The sequence below is a fragment of the Boleophthalmus pectinirostris genome, unplaced genomic scaffold, assembly GCF_026225935.1.
Source record: "Boleophthalmus pectinirostris isolate CB_2022bp ecotype Guang Dong unplaced genomic scaffold, ASM2622593v1 HiC_scaffold_20, whole genome shotgun sequence".
In the NCBI taxonomy this organism is placed as follows: domain Eukaryota; kingdom Metazoa; phylum Chordata; class Actinopteri; order Gobiiformes; family Gobiidae; genus Boleophthalmus; species Boleophthalmus pectinirostris.
Window position 1 is genome coordinate 23,372,653 of NW_026571153.1, and position 16,536 is coordinate 23,389,188.

Sequence of the window (16,536 nt, forward strand, 5' to 3'; positions counted from 1 at the left end):
ACATTTAATGCACTGTGTATGTCTGGCATTGTTAAAAATATTCAATATACAAACATTAAAGAAAGACAGAAAAGAAAGAAAACCATATATTTTTTGAATTACTGGTCAGTTTAAGGTGTTTTTTGGCTTTGCTGTTTCCCCCAAAAATCATAAAAAAAAATACTGGACAGACACATATTTAAAACTACTGTACATCACAACTGTGGAGAAGTAAATAACAAGAGTTTTGCCTTTGGTGGAGTGAAAAAGTGCCTCATTTGTGGAAAATTTACTGCAACATTGAGGTGTATGATTGGTGCTCAGAGTGAACATGGACTGGACAGGTGCTTTAGATTCAAACACAGTGACCATTTAAACACATAAAGTGGTCTTAAATAATGTGGGATTTGATCATAAAGACGTAACATGCAAATCAACTCTCTTTGGACATGTGAACACACTGAAGTTTGCTGTCTGGTTTTAATTATTTTATTTTGTCATTTATTTATTCATGTTATTATTTATTTATTTATTTTTACACTTTTTTTAACCACTTTACAGCTACACTTTAATCAACCGCAACTGGAGGGTAAATGCAGTGGATAATTCAGACTGGTGATAGCTTTATAGAGATACCTCACCAAGCAGAAGGCCATAGTTTAGACCCTTCTGAGTTAGGGCATAAATTAAGTAGTTGCGAAGCCTGAATCACTCTTAAACTATTTGTTTGACTCTGATCATGCTTTATTAAAGGAGCATCAGTTACCTTTTCTGGTGGAGGGTACGTTAAATGTTTGTAATTACTTTGTCTCGAATGTTTCACCATTTGGTATTAAACCTTTCTATCATCATGGAGCCCAAACAAGGCCAAATTACAGGTCAGATCTGTAGAGAAGTGACCTTGCTCACAGCTAGAATGCCTGCAAGGTAGAGCGTTTTTATGTCATACAGTGGAACATTCAGACAGAGCTCGTGATAGACCCCCAACCAAAAAGTTACAGTGCACCTTTAAGTCTAATTAAAGTGTAGTTATTAGTGGTACCGTTTTTATTCTGCATAAATTACTATAGATCTTCTAGTACTGAAACACAGGTGATATGTTATAGCTTTTATATAGCAATAATAATAATAATCAGTAATTTCTGTTTTGTTTTTTTTGTCTTAAACCAAACAGCAACCATCTGTATGTAGCTCTTCCTGTCTTAATCCTTTACCTGCTCTTCCAGGAGGCCCAGGGGGTCCCTGAAGTCCTTTGGGCCCCTGCAGAGGAACTCCGGGGGAGCCAGGGGGACCAGCGGGGCCTGGGGAGCCGGGGTTGCCAGGGAAACCAGCCTCTCCTTTGGGACCAGGGAAACCAGGAGCACCAGAAGGACCCGGCAAACCTGGGTCTCCCTTTGCACCTGCGCAAAAGGAACAGAGGAGAGGTTTAAACTGGGCACTATCTATTAAAAACAGGAGCACTGTACAAGTCTTATGTGTAAAAAAAGCTAATGCATTAACTGACCTGGTAAACCTGGGAGACCAGATGGACCAGGACCTCCAAAACCAGGGAGACCTGATACAAAAAAGAACAATTATAAATATGAATTTTTAATGAGTTTACGTATAGATTTGTTTTAGCTACACTAGGCTGATGACATTTTTTTAAACAAAGAAATCACTGGAACTTGTCTTTTCTTCATGTCCTTATTAATACATGCAATTCATTTGGGTCCAGTCAAGTGGTAACGGAGGGAAACGGGCAGATTTTTTACATTCAAATGTCTCTTATTCAGAAACTAGAGGGACTATTGAAATAAGTAAAGTATCAGAATGTAGGAAAGAGTTAACACTCCAACAGGATAAAGTTAACCCTGCGATATTCTTTCAAGTTGTTGACAAAAAATTTAAAAACTCATGTTGGTAACGGAGGGAATGAAATATGCAGAACTTTTTGGGCAATAAATACAAACAGTGATAACTCTTGGTTCTCACTTACATATCCTTAACAAACTGGTTTGAATATTTGCTTAATATAGTTTTCTACCATATGATACAAGATTAGGTTGAAAAACCTCTTACTTACTACTTACTGAGTAATGAGATTTTTTATTCACGGAGGGAAAAGTAACGGAGGGAAAATTGTGCAAGCAAGTAGAAGGTGCATGATTTTGCATAATTTGTCAGCTTTTTTCTTCCGAATACTTTAATATTACTTCAACATGAAAGGAAACTATTTCTATAAAATATGTCAGTCCTTCCAAGCAAATTTTTATCATTTTAAATATTTTTTTTTTGAAAAATCATGTACCTTCATCACCAGTTCAAACATCGAATAACACAAGATATGATGAAATACATCAATTTATTTACATGATTTGCAGGTCTTTGAAATTTGGGAAATAATTTTTGTTCCATGTTGCATACATGGTCTGTTTAAAACGTATGTAACTTTAGAACCAAAAATGGTACAGAAAAAAGATAAACAGTTTCATAAACTTGAGTACATATGTTATCTGTTGAATACATTTTTATATCAGATGCATTAACTAGAATTTTTGGCCTTGCTGTTTACTTCTGCTTGACCGGGCCCATTTACAAATTTACACTTAATACAATTACCTGAACACAGGATCTGCAGTTACCTCATTGTGTTTGCCTCAGTTTTTAAAACATAACGTACCGTATTTTTCGAACTATATGTCGCTCTGGAGTATAAGTCATACTCTATATAATGCGTCATGAAGAATTAAAAGCATATATATGTCACACTAGATTATAAGTCGCACATTTTGGGGGAAATTTATTTTATGAAATCAGAGACCAGGAACCAACATTTCATCTTGAATGGCAAGTTATAGAAATAACAACAAAATAGAGAATAACAGGCTGTTAACGTAAAATATGAACAGTTCTTCAGATAACTATAGCGATAGGGAGCACGCAAGGAGATTATATTGTACAGTAATGGCAGTAATAGCCCACATTCGTGTTCTAAAATCTGTTGGTGTCATGATTTCAGATGGAGGGCGGGGCCTGTATAACTATGGAAGAATCACTGTTTTTGTGATAGAAATGTTCAAATTCATGATCCACAAATGTTGGATCTTATCATTATTTGTTTGGGATTAGCACCACAAACTTGTCATATTTATCTCAAGGTTTAAAGGTCCATAAACAACAGAACAGAACAAATTTACGAAACTCTCGATCTCACTCCAGATCACTAAATCCAAAGAATTCATCATCCTCGATATCACTTCTGAGCAACTCCAGAGGTAAGTGCCACTTCCTGTTCAGTGTGGCTGTCCTTAAACTCAGCATCAGTTCCAGTTAGAATTATTCCGGCCTTTCTGAATCCTGACAGGATGGAGTCCAGGCTTTGTCGATCCATCCAATGACTTCCAGGAAAGTTGCATGGCGCAGCCTCCTGGTTGTCACAAGTTTCTCACTCACTCCAAACTTTCACTTTTCTTTTCACTTTTCCAAAATGTCACTCATCAGCTGCATATTTCACTACTTGCAGCTTGTATTCTGCACAATATGATTTTCTTTTTGGGGGCATTTGTGTTCAGTCTTCTCAGTTGTCTTTATAAATTTGTGTAAATGTTAAATATTCAGTGGTACAGATGTAACGGTGCGATTAACTAATATGATACCAGACAGGACAGCGGCTCTCAGAAGACATGTGCAATAGAGCACGAAGTGACAGTGGTACTGGGGTAATAGGAGTGGCAAATACTGGCACACAAGCCTAGAGCGCCCTCTCGCGGCTGCCAGTGTGAAAATTTAATATACAAGTCGCATCTGAGTATAAGTTGCAGGACTACCCAAACCATGAAAAAAAGTGCAACTTATAGACTGAAAAATACGATAGGTACATTTTTCTGGATTGTTGTTACCTGGTTCTCCTTTGACTCCGGCCGGTCCTGGGATGCCGTCTCGTCCTGCCTGACCCTTCTCTCCAGGCAGACCGGGTCCACCTGGTCGACCAGGCTCGCCGGGTCTTCCTGGGGCTCCATTGAGTCCAGGGCCTCCGGGACCTCCATCCAGACCTTTGGGACCAGGGATACCGGGAGGGCCTGAATGAAGACAGCTTCAGTCAGTATCGAGTTGGTTAAAGGGTATGTTATTTGGTCACAGCTCAATAGAGTTTTGTTCAGAATGTACTTTTCTGACTCTATAAAAAGCAAACTACCAAAATACCTTGGAATCCGGGCAGACCGGAGTCTCCTTTTGGACCTGGACCTCCGGGCAGACCAGGCAGACCAGGGGATCCTGGGGTTCCTTTAAGTCCTGAGGTTCCTGGATAACCAGGCTGGCCTGGTTCTCCCTAAACACGCACAGTTAGAGGAAGTAGTTGGTGCATAAAGGCCAGTTATAAAGTGGTCACTAATGCAGTTGTAGCTATGCTCTTCTATGACAGTCAGTACCTTTACACCTTGGACTCCTGGTGGTCCAACTCCGGCTGATCCGGGTTCACCTTTGGGTCCAGGGAAACCAGGTGCTCCAGGCTGTCCGGGACCTCCAGGTCGACCAGACAGACCAGGCCCACCCTTCTGTCCAGCAGGGCCTGTCATCCAGTCAGGAAACAGCATTAAAACAGTGAGTGATGTGTTTACTAAGTTATTAGCTCAGAACTCTAGTCTCTGTCCTCTGACCTGGGAACCCCATTTCTCCCATGGCTCCTTTAGCTCCGGGTGCTCCTGGTCCACCAGGAATACCTGGAATACCTGGATCTCCTTTGGGACCTGTGCACCAAAAACACCATTAGATACATGCTCTGTCTGAATATGAGGCACAGTATAAACTAAACTATCCAGTACCTGAGGGTCCTGGGACACCGGGCCGTCCATCAGCTCCTGGGAGTCCAGGGTCGCCAGGGAGACCAGAGATGCCCTTCTGTCCGGGTATACCGGGAGATCCTGAAAATATGACAGAGTTAAAGAGGCTCCACTCTCTCTTTACAAACCCTCTCACACGGAGCTGTACCTGGCAGGCCCGGCTCGCCCTTCTGTCCCTTTGTTGTCACTGAACTGGGGCTGAGTCCTGGAGGTCCCTGGACTCCAGGGTCTCCTCTCTCTCCTTTTACTCCTGAAGCTCCAGGACCTCCATCTCTGCCTGGAAAGCCAGGCTCACCTGGAGGAAAAACAGAGTCAAACTCAGATTAACTATAAGTTAAGTTATATTTGGCCTTGTTTCCATAGTTATAAGGTTACAATGTTAATATTACCTTTAGGTCCAGGGCCTCCAGGTGCTCCGGGGCCACCGGGGCCTCCAGCTGGTCCAGGGGATCCAACAGGGCCCATGTCTCCTTTAGCTCCTGCAGAGAATCATACCAAGGGAAATGTAAATAAACTGATAAATATGTCTGAAAGCTGTAAGATACAGCAAATGATAAAATCTGTATTATTAAAGTATTACCTGGCAGACCAGGCAGGCCGTCGCGTCCTGGGCCTCCGGGGGGTCCTGGAATTCCCATGGGTCCTGGAGCACCATTGAAGCCTGGGGAGCCTCTGTCTCCAGGTGGACCAGGAATATCCAGACCAGGGGGACCAGGGTCACCCTTGGCTCCATTTCCTCCAGGGTATCCTGTTTTATACAGTCAGTTAAGTCTTTGTATAAAACACATTAACATTGCTGTAATTAACACATTTATTTAAAAATATATAATATTGTGTTCATGTTTCAAATCTCTCAAGCTCTTGTATGGTATGTATTAGTATTTGTTACACTGCACTATGAGCGCCCCCTGGTGGGGTACAATACCTTTCTCGCCTTGGCATCAGAGCGTCACAAGGGAGTGGTGTAAAGCGCAGGGGACGATGGGTAAAGCCAAGTCCAAATGAGAGGAACAAAATATATATAATGCATTAAGATTAAATGCATTCAAACATGTATGCACACAGTGGCTGGACAGAGGATGGGAGCAGAGTGGGTCTGTAGCTCAGTGAGTTTCTTATAGAGAGAGCCGTGGTCTGTGATGTTACTGCTGTGCTCTCAGGGAAAAGGCAGTTTGTGATGTTATGTGTGCTCAGTTAGGCTGCATCATATCAGCAGAGATGCTTATGAACCTATTGATAGTGTGTTAAATAGACGTGCATGTAAAGAATACTGATTACAGTCAGAGTCCTCATTTATTGACATTAAAAAAAAAAAAAACTAAAAAAAAAAACTATCAGAGCTTGTAAACCAGAATTACAACCTCAAACTCAGGTAAGTGCAGTGGAACATGGAAACAGTCTGAACCCACACCACACACTAACCAACACCCAAACATGGTCAGAGCAAATGTGGACATGCGCAGTGTACAAAAATTCAATTTAATGAAACATGCAACAATACAAAAAGGTCCAGTATTATGCTGATTTGATTATTTTGAAGTTTTTATACCATTTTTGTGATAATGCATTTAACTCTTCCAAATCATGCATGGAGTGCTTTTGAAATTAGCAGAAGTTGGTTTTAATTTCAGTCATTGTGCCCCCTACTGGCGACACTGCATTTGGTGTGCTCAGAATTACTTTTATTTGTTTTCCATACATAATAGTGTGTCTAAAAAAGTACTTCACTAACTAACACTAAACAATGCATAATGTAGGACCTATAAATATTATATGTGGAACATGAATATAGATATCAAACTAAATGCTCAGTAAGTAGTTGCCTTTCTCTTGGTTGTTTTACCTGGAGGTCCAATTGGTCCTGGAGGTCCTGGAGGTCCTGGGACTCCGATTGACCCAGGGGCAGGAGGTCCGGGTGGACCACGAGCTCCCGGAATACCTGGCAGACCAGCATCACCTACAAAAGGACAACAAAGGAATAATGCACTTTCAGACTATATGCAATTTTACATGTTAAAGATAAGTAAAGTCAAGTAAATTTTACTGGCAGACAAAGAATCATTACTATGGGACCCTGAGGACTTTACAGTGTATATATATATATATATATATATATAATATATATATATATATATATATATATATATATATATATATATATATATATATATATATATATATATATATATCTGTGTATCTGGTGAAGTGAATGAGACTAGGGCGACCAGGGCAGACTAGTGACCAAGTGCCTGTTATTACGTGCATCATGGCAAATAAAGCCACAAAACTCTTGTGCAACAAACTGCAGTGGTTACTGGGCTCAGGCACTCATGACAACGGTGAGGTTCAGAATAGGGCATTAAACCCTGAGGGACGAGCAGCTGCTCATAGTAGCCTACAGCCAAATTGTTTCATAGCTGCTGTGTTGCTAGCCTACACTAAAGTAGTGTGACATTTATTTATTTTGCTTTAAAACATGCTACAAAAACATATCACAAGAAAGGGTTCAGGCAAAATAAATTGCATGCCTATGCCATTGCCACACCCCCTCCCCCTTCCTTAATTTTTTCCCAAAGGATCTGCATCAATCTCATGGTTGAACTCGAGTGCCTGTGGGTGACGGAAATCAGTTACAGCGATGGAAAACTTTAATCCATGAATACATCTTTGAGTGGGTAAATGAGAAGGAAAAATGGTTAGAAGCTCTAAACTGTTTATTTTTTATGGAAAAGTCTTCAAAATGTCACCTATAACAGAAAGTTGGAACCCTTAGAAAAGGATACCTAAGAACGCCTTACCTTTAAGTCCAGGGGCTCCATCAAATCCGCTCCGTCCAGGACCACCAGGACCACCAGGGAAACCGGGGTCTCCCTTGGGTCCAGGTACGCCCTTTGAACCAGGAACGCCGGGCAAACCAGGCGGGCCAGGCAGTCCAAAACCAGGATCACCCTATGGACAGAAAATATGCAGAGGTTGGTCGTACTTTTACTCAGTTACAAGATACTGTACTTTTCAGCACAGCATACATTTATTCCTACTTGAGAAATATTTTTATTGAAATAATAATACTCTTACTTAAACGTTTTGGTTACTCTCACTGTGAACAAGTGACAAAATGAAATGATTTGGACATTTGTGTGTGTTTTTTTTTTTCTGTTTTGTTTCTGTCCTTTGAAAATAACAGATTTTGGGCATTATTTCATGCTTTAAATTATTAATCAGATGTTATGACCCGACAATTACTCTTTAAGTTACTCTAGTTACTTTTTTACTTGAGTCATTTTCTGAAACTCTACTTTGTACTTCTACTAGAAGAAACGTTACTTTTAGCTTTGTACAATTTTTTTATACTCTACCCACCTCTTTCTTCAACATAATTCTCTCTACTTCATTTATTTTTTATGTTCTCACAATTAATTTAAATTATATATGAAGAAAATGGGGAAATCGCAATATCATTAAAATACCATGGCACAGCAGATTGTTTTTAGTACATAGATCGAGTCCTACTACACCTCAGCAACAATGACCCTCTCAGAACTTTATTGATACTCAAGGACAATTCAAATGCACCTTCCCAGCTATACATTCAATCCAAATAAAGTGGACTGAAGTAAATAAGTCCTCTTCATCATAACCAGTGTTAAATACTATATATGTACCTTGGTTCCAGGGAATCCAGGCTGTCCGGGCAGTCCGTCTACTCCTGGTCTTCCTGGTTCTCCGGGGGATCCAGGTTGCCCAGGGATACCAGGGAAACCTGAACAGGGTACAATGATGTTTTTGCACTGAACATAGCAAGCGCTGTATGGTTTTCTCATTTTATAAAGCCTTAGTTGTTAAAGTTGTATTTCAGGTATGATTTAGAAACCTTTAACTCCTGGGGGTCCTGGAAGTCCAATTCCTGGGAGTCCGGGGTCTCCCTTTCCTCCTGGTAACCCAGGGAAACCAGGCTGTCCGGGCTGACCGGGGGATCCTGACAACAGAGCAGCATAAAACATCAAAATAAGTGTCTCATTCATCTATGTACAACAGTGCACAGTAATCTCTCTTTCTCACCTGGGGAGCCAGGGAGACCAGGCTCTCCGTCCAAACCTCTGGGTCCAGGAAGTCCCTTCTCTGCAATGGTTAGGCCAGGTTCACCTTTTGCACCTAAAAAGGTAAAAGGAGAGGTGAGAGGTGGAGTTCAAATCATGAGCAGAAATATTGTGTTCTTACCCGGGGCACCAGGAGCTCCAGGTCGGCCTGAAACTCCCTGCACTCCCTTCTCTCCAGAGGGACCCTGGGGTCCAAAACCAGGGGGTCCGGGAGGGCCTCTGTCTCCTGGGATACCAGGCAGGCCGGGTTCACCTGGAAGCCCACGCTCTCCTTTCACCTGCAGCGAGCCCTAATGAAACAAACCCTGGATTAGGTGGGCACTTTTGGAGTACATTCTATGTGGATGTGGTATCAGCGTCCCCTACAGATGCTCCTTTAGGTCCAGGAAGTCCAGGGGCTCCATCTCGACCAGGCCTTCCGTCCAGACCAGGCAGACCAGGGGGTCCAGGGAAACCAGTATCCCCCTTCTCTCCCCTCACCCCAGTCACGGAGACTGCCTCTCCCGGCTCACCCTTCTCTCCAGGATATCCGACAGGACCCGGGGGCCCTGCAGGGCCCTGCGGAACAGACGGTGCTCATTGAATAATACATAAACATAATGTTGACTGGTAAATGATTATAATGATAAAAGTAAATGTACTGACAGGACCCCCTGGAATCCCTGGGTTTCCAGGGTAACCTCTTTCTCCTTTGATTCCTGGTCCACCGGGACCACCTGAGCAGGGACAGGGTCAGTGGAAGTTAGCACTTCGGTTTACATTAAGATCAGTGTGGCTCAGTTGGTAGAATATGCACATATACATTTATGTCTCATAAATCCTTTACCTGGGAATCCGCGAGGTCCTGAGGGTCCTGGGGGTCCTGGTAAACCAGAGCCACCTCCGAAGCAGTTGATGCAGGTGTCTCCCTTCTCACCTGCAGCAGAGCGCTGTGTCAGTGCATCTCTAGATACTACAGTAGAAGGTGCATATGTCCTGAAAGAGTCTCACCTTTCTGGCCTGTCTCTCCTGGATAGCCCCTATCCCCTGGCAGACCCGGGCGTCCAGGCTCCCCTGTGGCGCAGGTCTGTCCCGAGCTATAGCCTGGGGGTCCGGGAGGGCCGGGCTGGCCCTGTCCTCCAGGGGCACCAGGGCGTCCTGGGGGTCCTGGCAGGGAGATGCCCGGGACGCCTGAGTCTCCTTTCTGCCCTCTCTCTCCAGGAAAGCCTGGGGATCCGGGGGGCCCTGGCTGTGTCGCAATGGCAGTTCCAGGGGGTCCAGGGGGTCCAGACAAACCTGAGTGAGCAGAGCATTTTATGAACTGCCAAGACCGCTTCAAATACAACTGAATGGCCCAAACATTTTTCCCAATTCCATTTGTCTTTAAAAGGTTTACTATAATGACTTTATAATGACATTATAAGAATAAAATTGAAGATTTTTATTATACATAAATTACTGTTGCACTAACCCTGAGGTCCTCTGTCTCCTTTGAGTCCTGGAGATCCGGGGATTCCCGGTTCACCTTTGGGGCCAACACGACTTCCAGTCTGCCCTCCAATCACCTGGAGAAAAAATACAGGACCAATTACAAAAGAGACAGATAAAACTAATAACAGCTAGAAAACTAAGGAGAAAACCTAGTGAAAGATGCATTCTCACACAACATAGAAAAGCATTGCAATTAAGTTGTGTTCTTGCTTAAGTAATCAAATCAAAATTCCTACTTCTGTCATCAAACTATCTCCATCTAGTGGTCAAAACACTTCATTAAAACTAAGGCTCCTTGAGGCTCTGATCACACTGCAGGTCAAATCAGATTTTTTGCCCCAGTGTGATTTATTTTTATTATTATTATTTTTATATATATATATATATATATATATATATATATATATATATATATATATATATATATATATATATATATATATATATATATATATATATATATATATATATATATATATATATATATATATATATATGCGACTCAAGGCACTTTCAAATGTGGAAAAAAATAGAGTTGAATCTGTTTATTGATATTTTGTGAAAGATTAAAAGATTAAAAAGATTAAGATTAAAAATATATATATACTAATTTAGGTAGTTATATATTGTCAGTGTACCAACTCTACACATCAGTACAATTCTGTTGGGTACAAACAGAAAAACCTACAGCCCAAGACTCCTATATTATCTTAATGACAGTCTGAAACCTCATTACAGTCTTCATTATAGTGTATTTTACTCACCACTCCTGGAGGTCCTGGATATCCCCTGTCACCTTTAATACCCTGAAAAAACAATAATATCAGTTTTGTGAAGAGTATAGTTATTTTGACTGATTAATGTAAAATCGTGTTAATTTAGTATAAAAAAACCCTACTCTTTCTCCGTCTCGGCCTGGTGGACCTGGAAGACCTGATTCTCCTTTGATTCCCTGAAAACATAATAAAGATTAGTAAGTAATGTACACAGCATGAGAAAAATAAAAATACTAATAGTTTCGAACATTACTTACAGGAAAGCCTGGAGGTCCGGGATCACCATCTTTTCCGGGTTTGCCCTAAAAATAAAAAATATATCTAAAATTACCAACTTACCAACTACCAAGTTAATCTTAAAGAGAAGGCCTGGGAGGGACGGCTAGATTACTCAAATGTGCATGGATGGCAACTAAACCTTCAACCATGTTTTTAATGAGGGAACAATGAGAGAACAAATTCCATGAAATGAGAACGTTAAAGCCATACTTCGGAAAATTCTCCATGGAGATAGAAAAGTTTGATGCCATAATGTGGAAGACAGCCAAAGGTACAACATTTCCATGGAAACAAGCAGGCGAGTCAGAGTCAGGTTTGTGGAGGTGCAAGCCCACTCACAGTAGGGACACGTTTGTTCCTTGTTATTCAGTGTGATAAAAACTCCATAATGAAAATACTAAATACATACAATAAATGTTGCACTCACTCTTTTGCCTGCCTCTCCAGGTTCTCCTTTCTCTCCCTTCGCTCCACCAGAAGGACCCTACAAACAAAAAAAGCACATTTAAAAACATGTTACAGAAATATTTATATGTTTTATTTCATGTATTTTCTGCCATAAATGTTTTAGCTTCAAACTCATGACAAGACATGGCCGACTAAAGACGTAGAACAATTAGTTGATTAAAAAGGGGGCGTGGCAAAAGCTCTCAAAACTATTATGTATGTCCAGGTATCTGACCCAAACTGCACTCACAAGGACTACACCTATTTATGCAGAAGAAAGTACTTGGAATTTGTGTACAGTGTATTTATATCATGAGTTTAATCTGGCTTTTAACATAGAAATACCAAAAAATACCAAATCTTTAGCTAACTCACTCATCAACTTCTCCTTTCTGCTGTTGTCCCATATAAATCCTTACAATCTAAATCAAATTATTAGTTGACATATACAAGTTTTGGTAGCCTAAGAAAACCGACCGATTAATCTACTAAAAGATTAAAAGGAATACAGCCTTAAAGTAGAACTAGACTTACAGGGGCCCCGGGGTAGCCTGGATCACCGGGAGGGCCTGGGGGTCCTTGGTCTCCCTAAAAAAACAAAAACACAGTGAAAGTAGAAATAAGTTTCATTTGTTTATAATATTGACTGAAAGACTGTGATACCTACGTACAACAATATAACTTTGAAATTTATTTTTAAAAATTAAAATAGGATTTGCCTGAGATGTAGATTCAGGATTAAAAACTAAAAGATTAAAGCATGATTATCTGGATAAATTTGAGTCATCTTTATTGTTTTCCTGATTTAAGGGCTACAGTGCCCTCTGGTGGTGGAGAGTGTAAATCACTTAGTGGTGAATTTTAATCTTCCGACAGTTCCCTCTGCTGGTGGAATTAAATACAGCAGTTACGGTATGTGCAGATTTTAAAAGGTGATATAACCATTTTATTTGCAATTGAATTTAAAATGTTCATGCACGACCTATGCACAACCAACCATATGATTTGTGGTGAGATAAATAAGCAGATAAGGCATTAACTGCTAACACATTACAGATCATAACACATCACCAGGTTGACTTTTAATGGGATTTTTTGAGAATTGCCACATCTATAATGTACCTTATCTCCTCTGACGATCTCGGCATCAGTTGGTTTCTTCTGCTCTCCGACCTGTCCAGGAGGCCCGGGAGGTCCAGGTAAACCGGGATCACCCTGAACACAAACAAACAGCGTTTTAACATCCAACAGGTGCATAAGGCTATGATAAGGAAGTATAGATGGTGTTTATATAGGCTAAGACTGTCAAAAGTATCTAGTAGAATCAAAACTAGATACTGATTTGAGCAGATACTGATACAAATTTAAACTTAATTTAGTGTAAGAGCACATAGACTCGTATACCACTATGGAACCAGCCTGAGGGATTAGACAGATATAAGACCACATGGTAATAGAAAAGAAAGTACTATGATTTAATGTTGAAAAATACATTCTATCTATTGTCTAAACTTAAGAAAGAGTTTTTTTCATAGTGGTTTTGGAATCAGAATTGAGTATCGAGTGTATTCCTTAGTATTTAGAAATTTTAGGATCGTGGCAACACTAACATACTCTAATCTTACCTTTTCACCTTTAGGTCCTTGGAAGTTCAGTCCCATGTTTCCCTGTGGAGAAAAAAATTACTGACCACATATAACCGAATGAAACAAAACATTACAATTTTACTATTTCCACCTTTTTATTTATGATATTAATTTAATATTTAAAAGCAGAAGACAGGATAAAGTTGGTTGACATAGTGATGAAAGTTTAAAAACATTCATGTAGCTTTATTAAAGGGCCTGTACCTGATGTATTTGAGCATAAACTGTCTTTCCTCACTACAGATATATTGTATAAGCAGCTCTGGAGGTCAAATAAATCTGATGTGTATTGTTTGCATCTAATTATAGACTGTTTAATTATCTGAATAGCATGCTAATAGTTGTTAGCTCAAAAAACTCCGCTTTGGTCTCTGAAAGTTATGAAACTCTTCACAGTGAATGATTATGATGATGATGATGAGAATGCAACAGGTAAGTAAGGAATAACTTTGGACCACTGCAAACGGTTTACAATGAACTAGTTCTGTTTTTCACACTGAAACACTAAAAATCAGGTACAGCACCTAAATGTGAATCATTATGTACTCACTTTTGGTCCTGGCAAACCGGGAGGACCAGGAGGACCCTAAAACACACAGAAACAGTCAGTTAAAAATATCAAAAATTAACTTAAAAATAAATATAAAATCTCTAAAGATATTAGATTAGATATTAGATTAGTTTAATTTAACTTGTTGATAATATCTGATCTTTTTATGTCTCAAAACTTGCATCAATTAAATTTAAAGATAGCTGATGTAAAGAGAAAATATAAAGTAATTTACTTCATATCCCCTTGGTCCCTGTGGGCCAGTGGGACCTGGCAAACCGGGAGATCCAGGATTTCCCTAAAAACACAGAAACAGAATAACATGATAACACATCTGAAGTGAAGATATATTGCTTAAAAGTGCATTGTGTAACTTTTCTGGTGGAGGTTCCATCAAGTACTTTTCTCCATGGAGGTATTATTGCTTTGTCTGGAATGTTTCACAGTATGGTACCTTTCTATCTTCATGGAGACCAAATCAGACCAAGTTACAGGTCAGATCTGTGGAGAGGCAACCACGCTCACAGAATGCCTGTTTTTCCAGGTATTTTTTATAAAACCACACGTAATCTAATAAATGTAAGGTAGAGCTGTTTATGTCATACGGCCAAACATGACATATCCACAGAAACAAGCAGCTGACGAACCCTCGACCAAAAAAGTTACATAGTGCACTTTTAAGAAAATATAGACAATAAATGATAATGGACATTATAAATTACAATATTCCACTGTCACAATAACGCACTAGCAGGATTCAAAATATATCTAAATGAAGAATATATAAAAAAAATATCTAAATGAAGAATATATTTAAAAAAAACAAAAAAAAAACATTAACTATAGTAATAAATACATGGCGAAATGAAAAGTTTGTAGTAAGTTTTTATCTATAATGAGTCATAAATTATATTTATACAACCCTCTACAGCTCAAATCTTGTCACACTATAAAAAAATAAAATAAATGAAAAAAAAAATAAAAATAGACCAAATAAAAAGAAAAAGTCCCCAAGACAAATATTAACTCCAAAAGTCCATCTATTATGTATTGAATGATAAGTTAATATCGTAATTATCATAGCAGGCCTAAGGATTACAGCATAAAAGTTACACAACCTCGAACGGCCACCAACTCATAATTGGGACAAAACTGGGAGTAAAGTTGAAGTAAACCTGAACCAGACTATCCATGGATTACAGAATGATGAAATATTCGCACCATTGCCACAGAAAAGAACAAGTCAAAAAAAAATATATGTCTTAAGTTCTGAATTGTGAAAAGTTTGGAAAAAGGTGCCAGTAAAAAAGGAACTGCAATCAGTTAATATCAGAACTAAGTAACTTTCAACAATAGAGCTCCCCCTGCAGTTCCCTTATGAGAATACACTGTCAGGGAATAGACTTGAAAGCTTTTTTTTTTTTCCGTTTTCTTTTTTTATTGGAATAAGGCAGTCTTGTTGTGTTTTTCTGACAGCAACTAATAATCAAAAACATTTTTAGGTATTAAACGTAAACTGAACTTGGCCATTATCACTCTAGCATGATTCATCGGAGCCACATATATATTTATTGTAAAATGAATGCCAATGGTGCCAAGTATGGAAATAAATTGTACTCCTTTATTCTTTCATTTTCAGTTAAAGAAATTCCTGGTAATCTCAAGACGTCCGGCCAATTGATTATTCAACTAAAAAGGGGGTGAGGCAAAAGCTTTCAAAACGATTGCATATCTCTTTGTATCTGACCTAAACTGCACTCACGAGACCAAGCACTATATAAAGATAGATTAAACTGTAAACAATCTACAAAATAAATACCAAAAAATACCAAATCTGCAGCTAACACACTCACAAACTAACATGTCCTGTATAAATTCTGCCACTGTATATAAAGTGATTAAACATGGATGTAGTGCCAATTCAGAACAGATGTTATATTTGTGTTATATTTGTGTTACTTACCGGGAGTCCAGGTAAACCAGGCAGCCCCACAGATCCCTTGTCTCCGAAGCGATTGGTCGAGATCACATCACCTGGGTCTCCCTATACATAAAACAACATTATAACATAGATCAGAAAATACCTTGGTATGGGCCCTTTAAACATAATAATTTATTTAACAAATTATCTCTCACCTTAGCTCCAGGTAAACCAGGAGGTCCCTAAAAAGAAAAAAAACAAAAATGATTTTAGAGAAACATCCAAAGAATGTGGAAAAGACATCAAACAACAACAGCATCACAACAGTACCTGAAGTCCAGGAGCCCCGGGAATACCTCCAGACCCAGGGTAACCCCTCTCACCCTGAAAACAGGAAAAACAGATTCAAATGTGAAGGGGACTCAGGAAGTGTGACGTCACCCATAACGTTTGGCTCCAGTCAAATGAAGCTCACGTGGCAAGGAGCTATTGGAGCGAATTTGGAGGCTGGTCCATATTTTCTGCCTGTACTGCTGGTTTAGCTCAGC

At 39.6% G+C, this 16,536-nt stretch overlaps 1 protein-coding gene across 1 annotated transcript in view; it reads right to left on the reverse strand.

Moving 5' to 3' along the window:
- col4a5 (collagen, type IV, alpha 5 (Alport syndrome)) overlaps positions 1 to 16,536 on the reverse strand; it is a 54,890-nt gene that overhangs the window by 10,970 nt on the left and 27,384 nt on the right. Inside the window, exons 7-39 of the mRNA XM_055156297.1 lie at positions 16,319 to 16,372; positions 16,204 to 16,230; positions 16,031 to 16,111; positions 14,303 to 14,365; positions 14,068 to 14,103; positions 13,497 to 13,538; positions 12,994 to 13,086; positions 12,406 to 12,459; positions 11,852 to 11,908; positions 11,403 to 11,447; positions 11,268 to 11,321; positions 11,134 to 11,175; positions 10,350 to 10,443; positions 9,890 to 10,174; positions 9,726 to 9,815; positions 9,545 to 9,615; positions 9,266 to 9,457; positions 9,021 to 9,189; positions 8,862 to 8,954; positions 8,674 to 8,778; positions 8,465 to 8,562; positions 7,601 to 7,751; positions 6,646 to 6,759; positions 5,383 to 5,550; positions 5,192 to 5,281; positions 4,951 to 5,097; positions 4,785 to 4,883; positions 4,620 to 4,709; positions 4,392 to 4,531; positions 4,165 to 4,291; positions 3,861 to 4,040; positions 1,484 to 1,534; positions 1,194 to 1,379 (exon numbers count right to left, since the gene is read on the reverse strand). Of these exons, the coding sequence (XP_055012272.1) occupies positions 1,194 to 1,379; positions 1,484 to 1,534; positions 3,861 to 4,040; positions 4,165 to 4,291; positions 4,392 to 4,531; positions 4,620 to 4,709; positions 4,785 to 4,883; positions 4,951 to 5,097; positions 5,192 to 5,281; positions 5,383 to 5,550; positions 6,646 to 6,759; positions 7,601 to 7,751; positions 8,465 to 8,562; positions 8,674 to 8,778; positions 8,862 to 8,954; positions 9,021 to 9,189; positions 9,266 to 9,457; positions 9,545 to 9,615; positions 9,726 to 9,815; positions 9,890 to 10,174; positions 10,350 to 10,443; positions 11,134 to 11,175; positions 11,268 to 11,321; positions 11,403 to 11,447; positions 11,852 to 11,908; positions 12,406 to 12,459; positions 12,994 to 13,086; positions 13,497 to 13,538; positions 14,068 to 14,103; positions 14,303 to 14,365; positions 16,031 to 16,111; positions 16,204 to 16,230; positions 16,319 to 16,372 (3,388 nt within the window). The remainder of the gene's footprint in view (positions 1 to 1,193; positions 1,380 to 1,483; positions 1,535 to 3,860; positions 4,041 to 4,164; positions 4,292 to 4,391; positions 4,532 to 4,619; positions 4,710 to 4,784; positions 4,884 to 4,950; positions 5,098 to 5,191; positions 5,282 to 5,382; positions 5,551 to 6,645; positions 6,760 to 7,600; positions 7,752 to 8,464; positions 8,563 to 8,673; positions 8,779 to 8,861; positions 8,955 to 9,020; positions 9,190 to 9,265; positions 9,458 to 9,544; positions 9,616 to 9,725; positions 9,816 to 9,889; positions 10,175 to 10,349; positions 10,444 to 11,133; positions 11,176 to 11,267; positions 11,322 to 11,402; positions 11,448 to 11,851; positions 11,909 to 12,405; positions 12,460 to 12,993; positions 13,087 to 13,496; positions 13,539 to 14,067; positions 14,104 to 14,302; positions 14,366 to 16,030; positions 16,112 to 16,203; positions 16,231 to 16,318; positions 16,373 to 16,536) is intronic.